At 45.7% G+C, this 22,742-nt stretch overlaps 3 protein-coding genes and 1 long non-coding RNA gene across 4 annotated transcripts; 2 read left to right on the forward strand and 2 right to left on the reverse strand.

The window, feature by feature from the left end:
- Positions 1-370: 370 nt before the first annotated feature.
- On the forward strand, positions 371-1,472 carry LOC109747249 (cyclic phosphodiesterase). Its single transcript, XM_020306333.4, has 3 exons — positions 371-755; positions 901-955; positions 1,045-1,472. The coding sequence occupies exons 1-3, from the start codon at positions 453-455 to the stop codon at positions 1,248-1,250; spliced, it is 564 nt and encodes a 187-aa protein (XP_020161922.1). The 5' UTR covers positions 371-452; the 3' UTR covers positions 1,251-1,472.
- A 133-nt stretch (positions 1,473-1,605) lies between these two features.
- On the reverse strand, positions 1,606-3,342 carry LOC109747250 (protein VERNALIZATION 3-like). The gene is made up of 4 exons (XM_020306334.4): positions 3,072-3,342; positions 2,819-2,880; positions 2,638-2,678; positions 1,606-2,062 (listed from the first exon to the last, which is right to left on the reverse strand). The coding sequence occupies exons 1-4, from the start codon at positions 3,261-3,263 to the stop codon at positions 1,818-1,820; spliced, it is 540 nt and encodes a 179-aa protein (XP_020161923.1). The 5' UTR covers positions 3,264-3,342; the 3' UTR covers positions 1,606-1,817.
- On the forward strand, positions 1,667-5,583 carry LOC141024746 (uncharacterized). Its single transcript, XR_012186246.1, has 2 exons — positions 1,667-1,792; positions 1,882-5,583. It is a non-coding gene; the product is annotated as an uncharacterized lncRNA (long non-coding RNA).
- Positions 5,584-15,062: 9,479 nt separating this feature from the next.
- LOC109747254 (VQ motif-containing protein 4) lies at positions 15,063-16,192 on the reverse strand. The gene has a single exon (XM_020306338.4). It carries the CDS (start codon positions 16,079-16,081, stop codon positions 15,353-15,355), a length of 729 nt encoding a protein of 242 aa, XP_020161927.1. The 5' UTR covers positions 16,082-16,192; the 3' UTR covers positions 15,063-15,352.
- Between the last annotated feature and the right edge of the window lie 6,550 nt (positions 16,193-22,742).

The following is a 22,742-nucleotide window of genomic DNA, read 5'->3' on the forward strand; positions in this document are numbered from 1 at the left end:
TCTTTTGCTAAACGAAAGCACCGAGCGGTGGTTGCCGCGCGGGCTCCGAGATACTGTAACTAGCAAGCATCCAGAGTAGCTGCATTGACTTTACTCCAATTCTATCCACAAGTGGCTACACAAGCTTGCAGAGTTGCCGTTTGTTAATCACTGCAGCAGGTGGCTCTCCGGCTAGATTCAGATCTCCACTATTATAAGCACCTAATAATCACGCATTATTCGTTCTAATCCGAGTGCGTTAGCCGCTTCCGGCTGCTGGTGGCCCCGAAAACTGCATTTGAAAACCGGGACCCCACAGTCAGCGTCCCATCGCCCGAACGCACCCGTATGGAACAAATCGTGGCACCGGCTCCATTAATCCAGTGATGATCACCTCTTCAGCGAGGCATATTCGGCTTCCCACCCCGCATTTCGCCAAGCCCAAGCGCCACCGCCGCTCAGGCCCAGCCCGCATGGACCCCACCGACCAGTCGCCGGAGGAGGTGTACTCCGTGTGGGCCCTCCCGCCGGAGCCCGTCCGCGACCGCCTCCGCGGCCTCATGGCCGGCCTCCGCGCCGCGCACGGCGGCCCGCCCTTCGAGCCGCACGCCACCGTCGTCGGCGCCGTGCGCATGCGCCGCCCCGCCGCAATCCAGGCCCTCCGCGCCGCCGCTGCGGCCGCCGACGTCGCCCCCTACACCGCCCGCGTCACCGGCGTCGCCCGCGGCGACTTCTTCTACCAGTGCGTCTACCTCCTCCTCGAGCCCACCCCCGAGGTCAGCCCCCTAGCTTTAATCCCTCCACTGTTCCTTCCCCAAGCGCTAATCGAGAGGTCAATGCGTTCTGAGAGGTGTGGTTTGCACAACGTTTCGATTATTTGCTCTGCACTTCTGCTTATGCCAAGTTATCTGAATGTTGCAGGTGATCCACACAAGCGACCACTTCTGCGCCCACTTCGGGTTTCAGAGATCAACCCGTGAGTGCAGTGCCAGACTACATGTACTTTGATCCTGAAACATTGACAAGTTGATGACAATCGATTCATGTTTTTTTACACGATTGCAGCATATATGCCACATGTAAGCCTCTTGTATGGGGATCTAACAGACGAAGAGAAGGAAGCAGCAAGGAAGAAAGTAGAGGAAATGGACAGTGAAATTTCTGGACTGCAGTTCGAGATCTCCGAGCTCGCACTTTATCGAACCGACACCGAGGATAAAAGCTTGGAGTCCTGGGAACTGGTGGAGGTATGCCACCTTGGGAAGAAGTGATCGGTTCCTCCCGATGATATGCTTCTGCTGTAAGTTGTGACTGCTCTTGGGGTCTTGTAATATTATGTTTTCACCTTTAAGTGTTTGATGTAATGATGTGAATGTCTAGCACCCCTGTTGCTTTGAATAAGGAATAACGTGAACATTGGACCTACCTTGGGGCTTACCTTGCCACTTGTGGGTTTTAATACAAAGTTGACCAATATTGCCTTTCGTCTAAAATATATCTTGGGATTTCTTTCAAAAATAACTTTGATGATTTACAGTGTGTTGATTTATTCAATAGAACTTGTTGAAATGCAAAGCAGGTGCTCAGAACTATAAACTAGTTGAGCTTAACTAACATTGTAAAAGCCTGAGTTTATCTTTTGTATTCCCTCAAGAATACTTTCCATGATCAGATGATTAACTAATGACTGAGATATATCCCATCAAGCTCATCATAGCTGAAGACGCATATAATGCTGCATATTTAGGTGACACAAGACATTCTATGTACTGCACATTATTTGTGATGCAGCACTACAGTACCGCATACAATGGTCAGTACTCTGTACTATCTAGTCCCTACTCCCCTTGAGAACTTTCTGGCCTAAACCTTCTTCCGCCTGATCCACCTTCCCTTTGACAGTTGAAATATGAGGCAGCCACAATGTTGAGGTGGTGCTGTCGTGCAAAGTTCCTGCAGCTGAAGTTGTGTCGCACATCTGGTGCAAAAACTGTACCCCTGCCTAGTTGCTGGAACAGCACAAATACCATCCGGTGGATACCAGATCTTGGTTCTGGCCTTTCATAAACTAAAAGCTCTTGGCCTGCAAGAGCACCAGTTAAGAATTTAAAGAGTAATTCAACTTGGTGGAAACATACCAATCTAGTCATTTATCTGCAACGTAGTCTACTTTGTTTGTTCTAGGTAATTCTAATATAATCTTCATGTATAGGGGTAACCTTTGTTCTGCTGTATATGTTAGTTGCTAGCACAATATATCATAAAAGTCTTCAAAACCAGTATAAGATTGAATGATATTAATTGATTGCATGGATTTTGTGTTTGTACATGTGGAAATAAAGTATAAATAGTAGATTGAAAAAGGAAATTCTTAAGTATACCACTGTTTTAAGAGTTCTTGCTTCTTTAGGCTGTACAGTGGCCTTGTCTTAATGTTTTCCATTTCATTTGCAAAACATACTAATGTCATTTTACGCTGTTTATTGTTATTCTTTGTCATGGTTCAAGATGTCTTGGTGTTAACGATGGGCTATATTGGAATTAACTTGTATCGAGTCGTTTGAGGGAAAGAACTTAACATGGCCTGATTTCTGCGTCCACAAAATTCAGCTAAAACAAAAAATCACATTGAACAAATTGTTATGCATGGCATCATACCGAAGCTGGCACCAGTTGTTCCAGGGATGTCTGACACCATCCTACACAGGAGTGGAGATATATCATAATTAGAGAAAATTAAGTATGGAACATACATCTAAAGTTTCATGGCAGAAAACAGATGGGTCGAGGGTTTGGAATCGTATTGGTGAGAATAAGAACATGTTTGCATTTGATTTACCAGTGCAAGTACTCCCTTAGTGATGGGTGACTTGGGCTTGGGGCGTCTGGATCCACCAATATCTTTTGAAGTCAAAGACAAACTCAAACCAGTTAACATATGATTCGTTTGAGTTTGCTAGGAGTAAATTAATCATCTATGAGACCTTTTCCTTCTATGGAATTCCTTCACAATTATACTAACAACCCACGTAAAAGAGTGAAATAACCAAAGTATTTGCATATATTGTCCACTACTAGAGTTAGAAGCTTACCAGGGTGTAGAGAACTCTCATGTCACTGCCACCGATATCAACTCGCGGCTTGCTTACAATTGCAGATGGTCTTAGCTCAGCACCTGCCAGAACTAGCCTATTGTTGTAGGCTATCCTGAGTGGAACAGTTGATGTAAATGGATCAAGCACATCTTGTATAACATGCACAACCAATGGATCCGCTGCCGACATATACTAGAGGAGGACTACCAATTAACAGCCTTAGCCTTGTCTGTTATTGTGATAACCTAGCTCTCTACAGACCTGAAACCAGTTGTGTCTATGCAGGAACTACTTGCACGAACTACTTGTATTGCGCGATGAGGGTTGTCTTATTCACCTTTCAAAAGTTTTGATACTAGCGTCATGTCGTGCGTCACCTGTATACTCGTTACATCATTGATATTTGTCGATTAGATCCTGAACTTTATGGAGTAGTCGGGCCGTAGATATTTCGACATGCATGCTTAAGCCATCCGATTATTACCATGGCTGTGGTATACTGGAACAAACTTGTGAATTGTGGGCGATAGTTAGCGCATTCCTTCGGTCACAACCTCTTTGGAGATAATAGGTACCATATTTCTGAACCTAACAATGTAGTGACGCTGAACATGTAGATGTACTTAACGTTCTTAGGTTTTTCATTTCAACTGCATGCTTAGTGGTATTAAGTACTTCCCCTTGTACTTTTTTGAGATATCTGCTGATATTGTTTTATTGTTGGCATGTAATGCATTTGCATAGCATTAAAAGATTTGTTTCCCTTCTGAAAACTCATACTCCTTATAGCCTAGGGTCATTATTTTATTCAAATTCAGGGATTACATAAAATGGGCTAGCAGGAATGGAACACATATGCTTGCAACCCACTTAATTGCACTCAGGACAGGAGCCTGGTGACATTACTGTTGTTTCCAAAGTGAACTTTTTCTACTGTGACCTGCCAAGTTGCAGCGATACTCTATGTTGGAACAGAGCCATCACTCTTCTGTTTATCACCGAAAAAGTGAGCTGCATGCATCTTCTTGAAGCCATTGTTATGTTCTGTGCAACTTTTAGCAAAGATCTAAGGTAGTTTGTCTAGAGTAGCACTAGCTTAATCATTGCATCTCTTCACTTTGTTGCTGATGTTGCTTATTTAAGGTAGTTTGCTTTTGTTGTTGGCTTTATTTTTAACCGTGCCTTAAAAATAGTTATCCAGCGCAGCAGGCCATCATGTATTGTAGTATTTCTTTTGCCAGTTTTCTACAATACAATTCTGTTATATTCTTTTTCTAGTGGAACCATTCAGTTTTATTCGATAGGCTCGCCTATCCATACATAAGGATGCAAGTTTGGGCTGATTGGGCCAACCCAACAACTCATCTAGCTATTTGCTATGTGCACAAAGTAAACTATTGGTTAGGTACCTGCAGAAGTATCAGCTAAGTAGAAGTATACCATTAGTTAGATAAAACAGCCCGCGGGTTCGTCCACTTGCATCCCTACAGGACTGTAGCACAATTTCTGAACTACCTGCGGGTATTATTTATATGGCATATGGAAAGTTTTGTAGAAAATTTACAAAGTTGACTGTTATGTGTATTCATTTGATGATAAGGATTCTATTTACTGCCCTGCGATAGCAAAGTAGAATCCACTTACTGCTCTGCGATAACAAAATATAATCCACTTGTTCCTTCTTCACATGGGTGGGGGTGGGGGTAAATATGAATATATACCTTGTTTACCTCAGGCTGTCCTCCATATCACCTAGTGACACCGAAGAGACATCACGTTACATGCTAGAAAAACATATAGGGCTTCTTTGATTCAAAGGAATTTTATAGGCTCTTTGGGGGATTTTCTTCTGTAGGAAAAAAATCTACAATTTTTGCTTGATTCGCAGGATTGAAATCCTTAGGAATTTTTCTTAGGTTTCATTTGCATTCTATTTGTCTTTCCTGTGTTTTCAAACATTCTTTGATCAGAATTCCCATAGTTTTCCTATCCTATAGGATTCAAGAGGACATGCCACTTAAATCATAGGTTTTTTATATTCCCACGTTTCTGAGGCCCCACAAGCAGGCTGACATATACCCATTGTACTTGTATATGCCCTTGTGGTTTTAGTGGTTCACTATACAGGCAAAATATCTGGTTTGATACTCCCATGCTCAGAGCAAAGAAGATTTGTGCTCCTTACATATCCTCGGTGACTGAAACATAAAAGGAGAAGCACGCATCTCTTTTGTCAAGATAACAATGTTCCCTTCCCAGAAGGCATAAGATTGAATAGGAAAATGCTTTGAATATTCCTTTGATCTTTTTGACAATATTCACCTTTTAGTGCGAAGCTAGCTGTGTTACGTTGTACATTTTGCTAGTCCAACTTTGATCCTATACTTGTTTAGCGAATAGAGAAAAATCAGATGGATATGTGACCATCTTGAAATTATGTAAGTAATATTATTTTTGTTGCTTATGTTGAATTGTGTGTGACCAGACGGATCTGTGTCTGGATTGCAAATTAGGTACATTGTCACATGTGTCTCAATTTTCCATGGAGATCAGGGGGCATTCGATGTGGGTATGGTTGCATGACATGGAAAAACAATCCACTCTGATGCTTGATTTACCAGATGAACCACTTGGGATAGATTTGTTCTCCAAGTTGGAGGCCGTATTGCTACTTCCTGATTGAACTGGCGGCTCTGTGCTTTCCTGGTGGAAGAGATCCAGAGATTGAACTGTTTTGGCGGCCCTCTGTGCCGTCGTGAAGCACGCTCTTTAGGTCTTTCAGGTAGAAAAACTCCTAGCTTAGGCTTTACTTTGAGGTCTGCACGTAAAGGATGCTGGTACTTTCTGTTGTTCCGTTATCTCAATGATAGTGGAATCCGGCCATCGTGGTCGTTTGACAAAAAGAGAAAAAAATGAATGCCCTTTATCAGAATGATCATCAGTTTCTCCCGATCGATGGAGCCTCAAAACTGAAGATGATACTTGCAGCGCACTCTGTTTTCAGATGTATAATATGTGTGTTTTTGTTTGACACTCGGCCTTTCCTTTTTTTGTGTATCTTTGGCTGGACTAAGCCGGTGATGAAATCCTTTGGGGACCTTTTTGATTCAAAGGATTTTCATAGGATTATGAAGGGTTAGAGTATTTAGGAATTTTCTTTTATGTTGGTCGTTTGATTTGTAGGATTGAACCACACAGAATTTTTTCCTAAATATTCGTTTGTACTGCATTTCATAGAAAATTTAGCGTCCACTCAAGCTTTTGGAAAGAATACTTTATTTTAGTGTGAGACGATCAAACAAACCAAAGTCATAACGGATTGAAACGGACATGACATAGGAATCCTATGTTTATGTTTTGACATTACTGCGAAGCAAAGAGGCCCTTGATCCGTGAAGTTGGAAGGAACCTGTTTTAAGTGTGATTGGTCATTTTCCTTGTGCATGCCAGCCAGCATGGGACGGTTGCTGGTGCATGCGTGAACTACTTGTATTGCGCGACGAGGGGTGTCTTATTCACCTTTCAAAAGTTTTGATACTAGCCTCATTTCATGTGTCACCTGTATACACGTAACATCCTTTATATTTATCGATTTGGTCCTGAACTTTATGGAATAGTCAAGCTATAGATATGTTGGCATGCATGTTTAAGCCATCTGATTATTAGCATTGCTGCAGAATACTGAGCAAGCTTCTGAACTGTGGGCGATTTTAGCGCATTCCTTTGGTTGCAACCTCTTTGGACATAATCCATATAATTCTGGACCTAACATTGTAGTGGTGCTGAACATCTAGGTGTACTTAATGTGTTTACGCTCTTCATTCCAACTGCACATTTAGTCATACTAAGTGTACTTTTTTTTCCTTGGTACTTTTTTGAGATATCTTCTGATATTGTTTTGTTGTTGGCTTGTAATGCACAACAGATTTTTCCCATCTGTAAACTCATTTTCCTTATATCTTAGGGTCATTATTCCATTCTAATTCAGGGATTACAGAAATGGACTGGTAGGAACAGGAAACATATGCTTGCAACCCACTTAATTGCCCTCAGGGGATAGAGCCTTGTCACGGTAATATTGTTTACAGGGTGAATTGTTTCTGCTGGATCCTGCCAAGTTGCAGCGATACTCTATATTGGAGCAGGTCCACCACTCTTTTGATATTGCCGAAAAGGTGAGCTGCATGCATCTTCTTGAAGCCTTTATTATGTTCTGTGCAAGTTTTAGCAAAGATCTAAGGTAGTTTATCTAGATTAGCTTAATCTTGTTTCCTCTTCACTGTGTTACTGCTATTATTTAACATATTCCAACAATCTTTGCTCTTGTGTTGGTTTGATTTTTAACCTTGCCTTAAAAATAGTTATGCGGCACTGCAGGCTATGCCCAAACTTTAGTGTTTTAGTATTTTCGGCCAGTTTTCTATAAGGATGAAAACTTGAGCTGATTGGGCCAACCCAACAACCCATTCAGTTATTTGCTACCTGCACAGAGTAAACTATCAGTTGAGTAGAAGTATATTAGTTAGATAAAACAGGTCGTGTGTCCTTACGCACAATGCCTAAACTACCTCCGAATATCATTGATATTGCATATGAAAAGTTTCGTAGAAAGTTGACAAAGTTGACTGCTACGTGTATTCACGTGATGATGAGGATTCTATTTACTGCTCTGCGATAGCAAAGTCGAATCCAGTTCGTTCTTCACGTGGGGGGTAAAATATGCATATATACCTTCTTTACTTCAGGTTGTCCTTCATATCACCTAGAGACACCAGATACACTGATAAGTGTCATCTGTAGTACTTAATGATGTCTCTTTCACAGTGATCGTCCCTTGGCTAAGTGAAAGCTATACCCTCCATGCTAGAAAAACGTCTAGGAGACAATCAGGCTGACATAGGACCATTGTGGTTGTACATGTCCTCGTGGCTTTAGTGGTTTCCTATACTGGAAAAATATCTGGTTTGGTCATCTGATGCTCAGACCAAAAGGGCTGTGCTCCTTACATATCCTCGGTGACTGAAGCACAAAAAGGAGAATCATCTCTTTTTGTCAAGATAACAATGTTCCCCAGAAGGCATAAGATTGAATAATTTTTTTTGAATATTCTCTTCCATCCTTTTAGTATCTTTATTGAGAGGGCAATATTCAGCTCTCAGTGTGAAGCTAGCTGTGTTAAGTTGTACATTTTTCTAGTCCAACCTTGACCCTTTACTTGTTTAGTGAGGGGGGAAAAGCTATGCGTCTGCAACCATCTCTAAATTACATAAGTTATGCCATTTTTTTACTTATGTCAGTTGAGGGTGGCTATAAGGTTTGAAAATTAGGTTCCTATATACTATATACTCCCTCCGTTTCTAAATATAAGTGTTTTTAGAGATTTCAACATGAACTCATACGGAGTTTAGAGTATAGATTCACTCTTTTTGCTCCGTATGTACCCCATATTGAAATCTCTAAAAGGACTTATATTTAGAAACGGAGGGAGTAGATCATTGCTATATGCGTGTAATGTTTCGTGGAGATTGGGGCATTCGATGTGGGCATCGTTACATGCATGGCATGGATGAGCAATCTACCCTGGCGCTTGGTGTACTTGATGAATCACTTGGGATAGATCTGTTGTGCAACTTGGGTGCCCTACTTGATTGCTAGTTCCAGATTGAACTGCCACCAATTTGCGTTCCTTGTGGTCCTGTGCCTTTCCTGGTGATACAGATCCAGACATGGTCTGTTTTGGCACCTTTGTGCGGTCCTGAAGTTTAAAGTCTGTTTTGTAGGTCGAGCAGGGGAAGCAGTAAGCGTGCCCTGGAAAGCTCCTCCTCCTAGCTTAGGCTTTACTTTCTTTTTTTTGCGGGGAAGCTTAGGCTTTACTTTCAGTTTGGCACGTAAAGGATGCTGGTATTTTCCGTCCTCTCAATGGTAGAGGAATCCGGCCGTCGCCGTCGTTTGACGAAAAGAGAAAAAATATGGATGCCCTATATCAGAATGATCATCAGTTTCTCGCGATTGATGGGGCCTCAAAACTGAAGATGATCCTTCCAGCGCACTCTGTTTTCAGATGTATAATATGTATGTTTTCTTTCCTCTTTTGTTTTGTGTATCTTTGGCTACATTTCATAGAAAATTTAGCATCTACTCGAAGCTCCTGAAAATTATACCCCTACCTTTTTTTTTACTGTGAGACGATCAAACAAACCAAAGTCTTGATATATTCAAATGGACATGCCATTGCAACTCAATGTTTATGTTTTGACATTACTGCGAATCAAAGAAGCCCTTGCTTGATCTGTGAAGTTGAAAGGAACCTGTGTGATGTGTGATTGATCGTTTTCCTTATGGATGGCAGCCACAGAAGGGGGTATCGGAGGGGTGCTGGTGCATTATTGGTTGTTCTCCCCTATCCACGCACGTACATGGAAATGGAATAAAGGCGGCGTCGGGGATTCATCTAGTAAGTCCCCGTCCCCTGATTCTTGACGCGGATACGACGACGTTGAGCCGCTGCCACTCGCCGGATGGTCGGCGGAGGGGGCGTGCTGACGGCGACGCCCAGACTTTGACAGCTTTGTCTCCTCCCCTCTTCCTTTTTTTTATGATGATCAGTAGAGTAGAGTTTATTTTTTGAAACAAATCAGTATTTTTTTTCGAGAATTTGAAACAAATCAGTAGAGTAGATAAATATCTCCATTTTCTCCTGCGTGCCGAGCAACCAATAAACAGTCCAGGATCGGGTGGGCTGTTGGAGGCCCCCTGTGTGTGGGCCGTGGCAATGCTAGTAGTGAGTGTCTGGGCTTAGCCCAGCGTAAGTCGCACCGTGGGCCTTGCTGAAAATATTACGCGGGCCATCTTGTAAATTTCGCACTACGTCCCTAGAAAATGTGGTCCTGTAATGTTGGGACTTGATAGTTCTGTCTGTATCCTACAATAAAGATTATGCGAAGATTTTTGTTTGTGAAAAGTATCCAGATTTATTGTAAAAGTTCACCAAGTGTAGAACACCTACCCCTATTAACATTGTGATCCTTGGATCACCGAGCTACCACTATCGTCGAAAGAACGAGCCGTTGCCCCTACCGGAGCTGGCTGACCATGTTGATGACACCCGAGAAGTCCTTGTGCACGTGCAAGGACCAACGCTCTAGAGCAGTAGTCCTCGTCGTTGAACCCTTGAATCGATCCAAAGCACTTGATATCAAATCTCGCCATCGCACATGCACGACAAAAAAGTCTAACCTCGTCGCCCTAAGGGGACAACAAGAATCTATATCGGAGCTTCGTCAATTCCATCTAGACAAACAAACTCAAGGAGGTTTGTAGCCTGGAAGACCAACTTGAAGAAGAAGTGTCACCATCCGCCTAAGCACCCGCACCTGCGAGGAGTAAAAAACCCTAGCATAAACTATTAGCCGGAGTCGGCACTGCGAGATTCCACTCCCTGCCATCGGATGCCAGGGCGGCATGCATAGAGGAGGCGAATTAACGGGCTCATCGACCAAGCCCGGAGGGGATGAGTTTGCCCTAACCGCCCAAGGGGAGGGAAGGACGCACTTATGGTATGGCATCTAAACATAACTAAGCCAGGTTTTTACTCTCATGTTAGTAAGCATCAAAATGCCGCTCAATTTCTCTCACATCTCCCCGCAAAAAGGAAAAAAAACGCACATCTAGCGCCTCTTAGAGATTCAGATGTTCTTAAGTCTGTATATCATTGTCCACCGGTGTAGGCGGGACAAAAAAAGGCGCATCTTGCTCGACTAAATGAGGGGTGGTGCGTCAGTCGACAGAGATTTTCTTATGTTTAGGTTGATGATGATACTACTACCCCAGCGCGTGAACCTGGACGAGGCCACATCTGACAGTTTCAGGGCGTCGACTTGGCCATAGGAAAATCTCGAATGCTTCAGACTTAGCAAGACAGAAGAATAATTCCGCTTTCGATAAATGAGTTTGCATAATACTACTACTACAAGGACACATCAGACGCTACTATCGCAGAAGCAACGTGTGCAGTGCGGATCTCAAAGTAGTGTCCCTGCCTGCACTCAACGTGTGGACCAGCAGAAGGAACGAAGCTTCTTCATCCGAGGCCGCCGACGAACACCAGCACTTGTCTGTCCCCCCACACCCTCTTTGTCTATCTAATCCGATCCATAATGTGCGCCACGGGTAGGGCACAGGACAAGGCGCGTGCATGATTAACTCCGCTCCCGTACATTGCCGCGTAATCCAAGCCCATGATCAGCATCGCGTGCCCAAATCAGTGCGGACATCTGGCTCTGACCGGAACATGACGACCAGCTTAGCTAGCTAGATTTCCCTTTGGAGAGGGAGCCACTATTGGCCGGGCCTGGAGAGGCAGGAGCTGTCTGCTGACAGAGTGCCACACTGTCACTCACCTTCCTTGCAATTTCCCTTTGGAGAGGACACCAAAAGCTTAGCTTGCACCAGGAAGCTCACACTAGCTGTTATAGTACTCCCTCCGTCCCATAATATAAGAGCATTTTTAACACTACACTAGTGTAAAAAACGTTCTTATATTATGGGACGGAGGGAGTAGTTAATTAACCCTTGCCCGCAGCCAAAAGACTAGTCTTAGCCAGTGCAGTCCCAGCTACGCTTGGTTTGTGATAGTATTATTATTGGACTGTAGATAAGGTAATCGAGGTGGTTATGAATTGTATTACTGGTAGTTTGTACATATATATGTTATGTGAATACCCTCGAAAAAAGATATATGTGAACCGACCCGATCTTTTAAAGCTGTCAAAGTTCTCCTGCTTGATCCCGTGTTCTACAAGTGAAAGTTCTTGTTTGATGTGCAGTTCATTTCTGAACTTGCACCGTCCTTGTCCGTCCGTTGCAGACACCAGAATGCGCGCAAGCTATTCGGCCGCTTGACGCGACGAGAATCGCCGCGAACGCATTGACTAATTGCGATCTAAACTACGCGTCAAGCGATCGATCTCGCAATCCACGAACTTGGAGCGCAAAGCACCAAAAGGTTTACGTTTTCTTTCTCGTCGTCGGCCCCATAGAAAAAAACCCGCAGCGCAGTTTAGTGTTCCTCCATGTTCCCCGAGGAGGACTTGACCAATTCCAGGCGTTACAGATGACTGGACTGGGCAGATGCAGCTAGCCATTTCACATAGTGATTGCCCACCAACTAACTCATTTACAGTGAGGAAAAGAATCGACGCGACACGACGCGAGAGAGGTGAATGCTGATAGCTTCCCTACTCTAATGTAATGTGTGCCTTCTTCGGGCACGCCGCTGTCCAGCGAACGAGCGAGAAAAATTCAGAGTACATCTTCTGGTTTGATCTTTTCAGGAAAGAAAATGAGAGTTTGATGCGATCTTTGTGGGCGGTGCTCAGTTGACTCTGGATTAATTTGGCCAGTTCAATATGCGGACCCCTACGTTTCAGTTTGGATACTTGAATGTTATCTTCGCAATATACATGTACTTAGTTGACTTGTGCATTGCTTATATACCAAATCAAGTACAGACATGTACATCGCACCCGACTCATCGCCCAAGTCTTGGATACGACCATATCAAATTAGCACATTAGCAATTTGCGGTATTTCTGATACTCTTATGCACAGAATGACAGAAATAATAGTATTTCAGTAGTGGTGCTAACTTGACCTTGCAGTCCAGTTATAGTAGAGTCTGTCGGTCCGAGACGCCTAATATGACACCAAACTGAGGCAGCTAGCTGGTGAACACACACGCACACGCACACACATGTTTGGTACCATCTCCTTGGCAAAACATGGTGATTCCTCGGTCTGATACAAGCCAAGCTGCCTGCCAACCAACCCATGGCATGTTGCCCCAAGTCAAGGCAGTTGGCGACGTACGTACGTCCTCCTTGTGCCAGAGGCAGCATCCAAGTTAAGTTCCAAACTGTGCATGTCACCGTCTATCTTCTGCTCATCCTAAGAGGATTCCTCTCTCCCGCCCTTATCTTCGGTCCTGACGTGGGTCTATGGCTGTTGTGCGTGCGTGCGTGCAGCCTTTGCTGACCTTTCTTTCAGTTGATCGGTTCAGCATTGTGCTCCACAAGGGTGGTAGAACTTGTCCGGTTGTTGTTAAATTACCGGGCACGTCGCCCTAGCTAGCTCAAGCTACCGCGCTCACTGTCCTCGGAACCATTCTCGAGTGACCTGAGATGCTTAATTATGGTCGTCGATGTCGCTCTCTTTTGGGAGGAAAATGAGGCAGCGGCCGGCCAATTGCCGCGGTCATTTCCTTGGGGTCGATCAGGTTCACTTGGGTGTGGGACAGCAGCAGCAACAACTGCGGTACTATTATCCAACAGCAACTGGCACCCAAAGGGTCAACAGATGATGGATGCAGATCAAAGAAAGAGAGGGTACGCTACGCTAGCTACGCACGTAACGCAGCTTCCTTGAGCTCTACGATTGAGTCAGATGGATATCAAGACCAACACATTTGACACACCATGATCGATTAATCTCGATCGCTTGGCCTTCAAATTCCTTTAAGGGTGTGGCTAGATCTCAGCCGACTGAGACAGACTTAACGAAGTCTCAATCGAGTGACACAATACATATAAATAAAAATAAAAAATAAAAAAATGCACAGATCTCAATATAAGATCTCACGAGCATAGCATCGACTGAAACTTCGTTAAGTCTCGGTTGACAGAGACTTACCAATCCCGTCGGTTTAATTACGAGGTCAGTGTCTGTGGATGCTTCCCCCGCAAAAAAAAGAAAAAAAAAAGTGTCTGTGGATGCTTCGTGAACGGGCGAGCGGTCGAAGCGACGAGGCTGGAACGGTGCAAATTAAGGCGCTGATTAGTCGTATCTCACATGGGGCCCGCCCGGTCCGGTCCGGGGACGATGATGGATGGACGGAGCCGCACGGAGATCGCGGGATTAATCAGCGCGCGCCCAAGTCAAACCGGAGCAGGTGGCAGTGCACGGCCGGGATTAAACTCGGCACTGCTCACGGTTCATTACTGCCATGAGATCTTCGTCACAAAGAATTGTGTACTCTCTTCTTCCTCGCGTCGGTTCTACTACTCCGGACAGTAGGTAGCTGCCGGCCGGCGGGTCCAAAGCGGTCAACAAGGCGGGCCCACCACCTTGCCATTTGGTCATGGTGGTCGTAGTTAGTAGTGGGACGCTCTCTCTGTCCTGTCCTGTCCCTAACTTTGCTTTCTCCATTGCTACACTTCTACTGCTACTTTGCTTGCTTTTCGTTGTTTTCTCCTCGTAAAGTCGGGGGAGGGGGCATGTGCCCATACGTACTGACCTGTTGTGCACGCACCACCGAGGCCAAGAGCGGAGCTGCTTTGGGGAAAAGCAAAGGTGCACCGATGATGGATGGGTTGGACTGCCGGCCGGCCGGCCATCCGCCGCCGGCGCACCACCACCCGCTGTCCCGAACGGTCAACTGGACAGTCTGACTCGAACCATCCTTCCTTGTGCTGCTGGCTGGATGCATGACAACGACGTCTCCTTTGACCCGAACCAGATGCCAGATCACTAGCAGCAGCAGGGAACGCTTCAAGGCACATAAATGTAAAAGAAGAATTCAAAGTTGCAATAATTCTACGACTAGAAGTCACGGCTCGATGTGACATGACGGCTTGTTCCTGTGTTCCTTCGATCGACACTGCAATCTCTCTGAATCTACAGGAACAAGTACAGGGGGGGCACTGCCCCCCCTCTGATTCTACGCCATTGAAGAAGATACTCTGACTCTTTCGGCCTTGTCAGGGAATTTAATCACAGACACTGAGGAGAATTCTGGAAGAATTCCTTTGTTCCATCTTGTGTCAGGATGGATGCTTAGATAGATTTGGGAAGAATTCTGAATGCTGCAACCATTATTAGGACTGTAGATGGTTCGTATCTTAGCGGAAATTAAGCTTTGGTAGCGCAACTTAAAAGACGAGAGATCCCGGGCCAGTGATGTGCATGCCGTTTCCATGAATGGGAAGAAAGAAAGGAATGGGAAATATTTTCCGGAAATTAACTGCATGATGAAACGGACAGAGTTAATTCTGAGAGTAAATTAGGCACAATTAGCACCGATCCACCAAGAACAGAACAGAAGAGGGCAGGGGAGGAGCTCAAAGAGTGTGATCCTTTCCGTTCCGTTCCTTCGCGAGCCGTCGCTCAACCAAGCGAGCAAAAATTACAACATACTAGCACCGAGGACGAGCTACTCCGGACAATTGATTAATAGTACGCCGCCGTCGCATGCTCTACGCGGCGGAGCGGATCGGCTCACTCGCTCACTCCGACGACGGTGCTGCGGCGGCCGAGGCGGAGGCCATCCGGGGCGAGGTGACGGGGAACAGCGGCAGCAGGCGCGGCGGGGGCTCGCCGGCGCCGCCCCGGGGCGACGGGTGCAGGAAGAAGCCCTTCCGCGCGATGGCCGCGCGCTCCGCGGCCGCCTCCTGCTCCGCCGGGGACGCCGACGCGGACCGGTTGAAGGGGTCGGACACCAGCGGCGTGACGGGGCTGAGCGCCAGCGACGGGAAGTCGAGCACGCTGGGCGACAGCAGCTCCGGCAGCGCCTTCCTCGGCGACGCCCCCGCGGCGGCCGCCATGGCGAGCGGCGCGATCATCTTGAGGTTCTTCATGCTGCTCCGGCGCTCGTAGAGCTTGAAAGCCGGCTTCTTGGGCCGGCACGGGGCGCCGGCCTTGCTGTTGGCGGCCGCGGGGGGCCTCTGGGCCTGGGCCTGCGGCTGCAAGGACGGCGCCGGCGCCGGCATGTCGGCGCCGGTGAGCATCTGGACGACCTGCTTGAAGGAGGCGGTGTCGGCCTGGACGAAGGTGGTGGGGAAGGGGGTGGTGTCGATGGTGCGCGGCACGGGCCTCGGGGACGGCGGCAGCGGGCTGGGGCGGTGGTGGGAGGGCGACGCGGCGGAGGACGGCGAGGAGGAGGAGGTGGAGGAGGACGGGGAGTTGGGGTCCCGCGGCGCCATGGGGAGGAGTTGCTTGGGCGCGGCAACTTCCATTGTTGGTTGGTTGGTTTCGTCGGGGATGGATGAAGGAGGGAGGAAGGGGGGAAGGGGCTGGGTTCAGGGACGGCAGAGGGAGTGGGAATAAGAAGGGGAGGGAGCGAGGGAGTTGTGATGCATATAGTGTTATTTATTTATTCTCCCTTTGACCGTGAGGTGATGCACATAGTTGGTGTGTGGGGCTTGACATGTCCGTTCCGCGCTCCCATATTTTCTTGCCGGTTTTCAGTTCACCAATTCTCTTTTCCTAAAAAGTCTTTTCATTTTCTTGGGTAGCCTTTTTCTTTCTACTTTGTCATGGTATTGTTGTGCTTGTGCCATGGAAAACTATTTTAGTTTTCGAAAATATACCTACCATAAGAGGTGAAATTGTGAGGGTACCATTGACGCTACGCTCAACATTTGAATCCCGGTTTTTTAGAGCACTCTAGTACCATAAGGTGGAATTGTGAGAGATGTGGAAAAAAGAGAGGTGGTGTTGTAAGGATAGGACTGCACTTTGATCTCGACTTCAAATCAGTGTGAACCTCCAAAATTGTATCTGGCTTCCATCAATTGTAAACATGTTTTTTGGGATGTACTCAAGTTCGAACGCATGGTCAGGCGAAGGCGGAGGGAGGGGGGGGGGGGTAGATTGCAGCTATTGTCAAGTTACCGGATCAACGGAAAAATGGGAAACGTCGGGGCATGGTGGATGAGAAGGAGGGGGCGGGGTAAATTGCAGTTATGGTCAAGTTATCATATTGGCTGAACCAGGGGAAACGTGAGAGGTATCGCGAAGGAGAAGGCGGAGGTCCGGGCTACATTACATTTATAGTCAAGTTATCGGATCGACAAAAAAACATCACGGGTGTGGTGAAGGCGGAGGTCGAGGGGGCATGGTAGGTTGCAGTTATGATCAATTTATCAAATCAGTCGAAAAAGGGGAAACATCAGAGGCGTGTTGAAAGAGAATGCAGAGGGGTAGGGTAGATTGCAATCATGGTGAAGTTATCAGATGGACCAAAAAAGGGGAAACACCAGATGTGTGGTGAAGGAGAAGGCCGAGGGGCGGACTGCAGTTATGATCAAGTTATCAGATCAACCAAAAAAGGGGGAAACATCCCAGGTGTGACGAAGGAGAAAGCGGAGGGGCATGGTAGATTGCGATCATGTGAAGTTATCAGATGGACCAAAAAAGGGGGACACCAGATGTGTGGTGGAGGAGAAGGTCGAGGGGCGGGTTAGAGTGCAGTTATGATCAAGTTATCAGATCAACCAAAAAAGGGGGAAACATACGAGGCGTGATGAAGGAGAAAGCGGAGGGGCAGGGTAGATGGCGATCATGGTGAAGTTATTAGATGAGCCAAAAAGGGGAAACACCAAACGTGTGGCGAAGGAGAAGGCTGAGAGGTTGGGTAGATTGTAGTTATGATCAAGTTATAGATCAGGCAAAAAAGGGGAGACGTCGGAGGTGTGATGAAGGAGAAAGCGGAACGACGAGGTAGATTGCAATCATGGTGAATTTAACGGATGACCGAAAAAGTGGAAACACCAGACGTGTAGTGAAGGAGAAGGCCGAGGGGCGGGGTAGACTGCAGTTATGATCAAGTTACTAGATTAGCCAAAAAAGGGAAATGTCAGAGGCCTGATGAAAGAGAAGGAGGATGGTAGGGTAGATTGCTATCATGGTGAAGTTATCACATGGACCAAAACAGTGGAAACACCAGACACATTGTGACGGAGAAGGCCCAGGGGTGGGGTAGATTGAAATTATGGTTAATTTATCATGTCGATCAAAAAAGAAAGGTCGAAAGCGAGATGTAGGCGGGGGGAGGAGCGAGTAGGTTGCTGTTGCGATCAAGATATCAAATCGGCCAAAAACGGCAAACATGGAAGGCATGATGAAGGATTGTGACGCCCCCATTCATAATTGTGCACTAATCATACACACATCTGTTGGGAAACGTAGCATGCAATTTCAAAATTTTCCTACGCTCATGCAAGATCTATCTAGGAGATGCATAGCAACGAGAGGGGGAGAATGTGTCTATGTACCCTCGTAGACCGTAAGCGGAAGTGTTTGACAACGCGGTTGATGTAGTCGAACTTCTTCTAGCTCTGACCGATCAAGTACCGAACGTATGGCACCTCTGAGTTCTGCACACGTTCAGCTCGATGATGTCCCTCGTCCTCTTGATCCAGCAAGTTGTCGAGGAAGTAGATGAGTTCCGTCAACATGACGGCGTGGTGACGGTGATGGTGAAGTGATCCGCGCAGAGCTTCGCCTAAGCACTACGAAGATATGACCGGAGGCGTAAACTGTGGAGGGGGGCACCGCACACGGCTAAAAATTGATGTTGTGTGTTCTAGGAGCCCCCCTCCCCACATATATATAGGTGGGAGAGGGAGGGGAGAGGCCATGAGGCGCCCAAGTTCTGGCCCCCGGCCCCCTTGGGGCTTCCTTGCCCTGCGCCCCCCTGTTATATTTGACGGAGGGGGAAGGAAAGAGGGGGGAGAGAGAAGGAAGTGGGAATCCTAATCCACACTTGCCTTTCTCCCTTCCTCTTTCCTTCTCCATCCATGGCCGGCCCATATGTGGGGCGCACCGGCCCCTTGTGGCTGGTGCGTTCCCCTCTTGGCCCATAAGGCCCATAGCTTTTGCCGAGGGTGCCTGAAACCCCTTCCGGTGACCCGATAAGTACCCGGTACCTCTCGGAACACTTCCGGTGTTCGAATACCATCATCCTATATATCAATCTTTACCTCTCGACCATTTCGAGACTCCTCGTCATGTCCGTGATCTCATCCGGGACTCCGAACAACATTCGGTCACCAAATCAACTCATATAATACAATATCATCATCGAACGTTAAGCGTGCGGACCCTACAGGTTCGAGAACTATGTAGACATGACCGAGACACTTCTTCGGTCAATAACCAATAGTGGAACCTGGATGCTCATATTGACTCCTACATATTCTACGAAGATCTTTATCGGTCGAACCGCTATGACAACATACGTAATTCCCTTTGTCCATCGGTATGTTACTTGCCCGAGATTCGATCGTCGGTATCTTCATACCTAGTTCAATCTCGTTACTGGCAAGTCTCTTTACTCATTCCGTAATACATCAACTCGTGACTAACTCCTTAGTCGTTTGCTTGCAAGCTTATGATGTGTATTACCGAGAGGGCCCAGAGATACCTCTCCGATACGCGGAGTGACAAATCCTAATCTCGATCTATGCCAACTCAACAAACACCTTCGGAGATACCTGTAGAGCATCTTTATAATCACCCAGTTACGTTGTGACGTTTGATAGCACACAAGGCATTCCTCCGGTATCCAGGAGTTGCATAATCACATAGTCGAAGGAATATGTATTTGACATGAAGAAAGCAAGAGCAATAAAACTGACCGATCATTATGCTAAGCTAACGGATGGGTCTTGTCCATCACATCATTCTCCTAATGTTGTGATCCCGTTATCAAATGACAACTCATGTCCATGGTTAGGAAACCTTAACCATCTTTGTTCAACGAGCTAGTCAAGTAGAGGCTCACTAGGGACACAGTGTTTGTTTATATATTCACACATGTATTTAGGTTTCCGATCAATACAATTCTAGCATGAATAATAAAACTTTATCATGAATAAGGAAATATAAAATAACAACTTTATTATTGCCTCTAGGGCATATTTCCTTCAGTCTCCCACTTGCACTAGAGTCAATAATCTAGTTCACATTGTCATGTGATTAACACCCATAGTTCACATCGCCATGTGACCAATACCCAAAGAGTTTTATTAGAGTCAATAATCTAGTTCACATCGCTATGTGATTAACACCCAAAGAGTACTAAGGTGTGATCATGTTTTGCTTGTGAGAGAGGTTTAGTCAACGGGTCTGCCACATTCAGATCCGTATGTATTTCACAAATTTCTATGTCTACAATGCTCTGCATAGAGCTAATCTAGCTAATCGTTCCCACTTTCAGTACGTATCCAGATTGAGACTCAGAGTCATTTGGATCGTTGTAAAAGCTTGCATCGACGTAACCTTTTACGACGAACTCTTTATCACCTCCTGTAGGATCGAAAGTATGTATATGGGGGGGGGGTGATTAGACTACTTGACCAAATAAAAATCTAGCCTTTTCCCAATTTTATGTCTTGGCAGATTTAGCAACTTAACACAAGTCAAACAATCAAACTACACATGCAATTCTAAGAGTATTGCAGCGGAATGTAAATGATTGCATATGAAGGTAAAGGGGAGGAGTTTGGAGGGAGCAAACGCAATGTGGACACGGAGATTTTTGGCGTGGTTCCGATAGATGGTGCTATCGTACATCCACGTTGATGGAGACTTCAACCCACAAAGGGTAACGGTTGCGCGAGTCCACGGAGGGATCCACCCACGAAGGGTCCACGAAGAAGCAACCTTGTCTATCCCACCATGTCCATTGCCCTCGAAGGACTTGCCTCACTTGGGTAGATCTTCACGAAGTAGGCGATCTCCTTGCCCTTACTAACTCCTTGGCTCAACTCCACAATCCTGACGGAGGCTCCCAAGTGACACCTAACCAATCTAGGAGACACCACTCTCCAAAAGGTAATAGATGGTGTGTTGATGATGAACTCCTTTCTCTTGTGCTTCAAATGATAGTCTCCCCAACACTCAACTCTCTCTCACAGATTTGGATATGGTGGAAAGATGATTTGAGTGGAAAGCAACTTTGGGAAGGCTAGAGATCAAGATTCTAGTGGTTGGATTGGAATGTCTTGGTCTCAACACATGAGTAAGTGGTTCTCTCTCAGAAAATGAGTAGTGGAAGTGTAGGCACGTTCTGATGGCTCTCTCTCTAATGGAGAAGGGGGTGGAGGGGTATATATAGCCTCCACACAAAATCTAACCATTACACACAATTTACCAAACTCGATGGGACCGAATAGTGAAACTCGGTCAGACCGATATGGTTCAAAATGTGAACGTTAGGCTTTTTGGTGGGACCGACATGATTAACTCGGTGAGACCGATGTGCTAGGGTTAGGGCAAAACCTCATCTCGGTTAGACCGATCACACGAACTTGGTGAGACCAATTTCAGTAATAAGTAAACAGAGACTTGGTCAGGCAAACTCGGTGGGACCGATCGCTCACTTCGGTTAGACGAAATGTTATGAAAAGGAAACAGAGAGTTTGCACTGCGAACTCGATGGGACCGATCGCTCATCTCGGTTAGACCGTAACGTTACGAAGGGAAACAGAGAGTTTGCAGTCCCATCTCCGTGAGACCGAGATCCCTATCGGTGAAACTGAGCTGATTAGGGTTTCTGGATATGGCTATGTAAGTGAACTCGGTGGCGCCGGATAGATCAAATCGGTGGGGCCAAGTTTGACTTTAGGTTTAGGACATATGTGGAAATGAGAAAGTGGTTGAGGGCTTTGGACCATATCACTAAGCATTTTGAGCAAGTAAGCCATTAAGCAACACCTCACCCCCTTTTAATAGTATTGGCTTTTCCTATGGACTCAATGTGATCTTGGATCACTAAAATGAAAATGTAGAGTGTTGAGATTTTGCCAATATGTGTCCTTAGCATTTTGAGGGGTCCACATCTCTAGTCCATGCCATACCAACCATTGAACTTTCTGAAACATTAATCTTGAAAGAATGTTAGTTCAGTGATCTATATATTGTTATGAATTACCAAAACCACCCAGGGATTAGTTGCAGGTAATTGATGACAACATATAGATCAAAGCTTTGACAAATGATAATGTAAATGAAGTACATCGTCGCTTTGAGAATTATGTGATAAGCAAGAGCTCCCCCTAAATTTGTGAATTATTTATGATTTACTTTTGAATGCAAATGTACAATCGATTAGGATCATGGGTTACTCTTCCATGTCACATACATCTTGGTGGAGCGCTCAAAATGATAGAACATACATGACATGCACTCATCACCAAGACAAATATGATAGATCATACATAAGATATAAGAGATATCATCATTCAAGCATAGCATAATAAAGCAAAGTATGATCCCCACATGATCATAGAAGTATCTCACACACACATAAGTAGAGTATCAACAAAGCAAGCAAGCAAATAAAGTAGCAAGAGAGACAAATAAGAAGCAAAACACTCTCTCTCTCTCTCGAAGCCTATGATCTATACACTTTCTCCCCCTTTGGCAACAAGTTACCAAAAAGCTCGAAAATGCATAGTGCTATGCGGCACTCTATGCAAGATCTCCGGGAGCTCCGGAGTGCTGAGTGTTGGAAATATGCCCTAGAGGCAATAATAAATGGTTATTATTATATTTCTTTGTTCATGGTAATTGTCTATTGTTCATGCTATAATTGTGTTATCCGGAAATCGTAATACATGTGTGAATACATAGACCACAACGTGTCCCTAGTAAGCCTCTAGTTGACTAGCTCGTTGATCAATAGATAGTCATGGTTTCCTGACTATGGACATTGGATGTCGTTGATAACGGGATCACATCATTAGGAGAATGATGTGATGGACAAGACCCAATCCTAAGCATAGCATAAAAGATCGTGTAGTTTCGTTTGCTAGAGCTTTTCCAATGTCAAGTATCTTTTCCTTAGACCATGAGATCGTGCAACTCCCGGATACCGTAGGAGTGCTTTGG

The sequence above is a fragment of the Aegilops tauschii genome, chromosome 1 (genome assembly GCF_002575655.3).
Source record: "Aegilops tauschii subsp. strangulata cultivar AL8/78 chromosome 1, Aet v6.0, whole genome shotgun sequence".
Taxonomy (NCBI): Eukaryota; Viridiplantae; Streptophyta; class Magnoliopsida; order Poales; family Poaceae; genus Aegilops; species Aegilops tauschii.

What these genes read in the sequence shown, in the direction of transcription:
- LOC109747249 (XM_020306333.4), top strand. Translation starts at nt 453, where the DNA reads ATGGACCCCACCGACCAGTCGCCGGAGGAGGTGTACTCCGTGTGGGCC. An exon ending in TCCTCGAGCCCACCCCCGAG is followed by an intron (nt 756 to 900) that starts GTCAGCCCCCTA and finishes TGAATGTTGCAG; the next exon opens with GTGATCCACACAAGCGACCA. An exon ending in CGGGTTTCAGAGATCAACCC is followed by an intron (nt 956 to 1,044) that starts GTGAGTGCAGTG and finishes ACACGATTGCAG; the next exon opens with CATATATGCCACATGTAAGC.
- LOC109747250 (XM_020306334.4), bottom strand. Translation starts at nt 3,263, where the DNA reads ATGTCGGCAGCGGATCCATTGGTTGTGCATGTTATACAAGATGTGCTT. An exon ending in CTAAGGGAGTACTTGCACTG is followed by an intron (nt 2,679 to 2,818) that starts GTAAATCAAATG and finishes ACTCCTGTGTAG; the next exon opens with GATGGTGTCAGACATCCCTG. An exon ending in AACAACTGGTGCCAGCTTCG is followed by an intron (nt 2,063 to 2,637) that starts GTATGATGCCAT and finishes GTGCTCTTGCAG; the next exon opens with GCCAAGAGCTTTTAGTTTAT.
- LOC109747254 (XM_020306338.4), bottom strand. Translation starts at nt 16,081, where the DNA reads ATGGAAGTTGCCGCGCCCAAGCAACTCCTCCCCATGGCGCCGCGGGAC.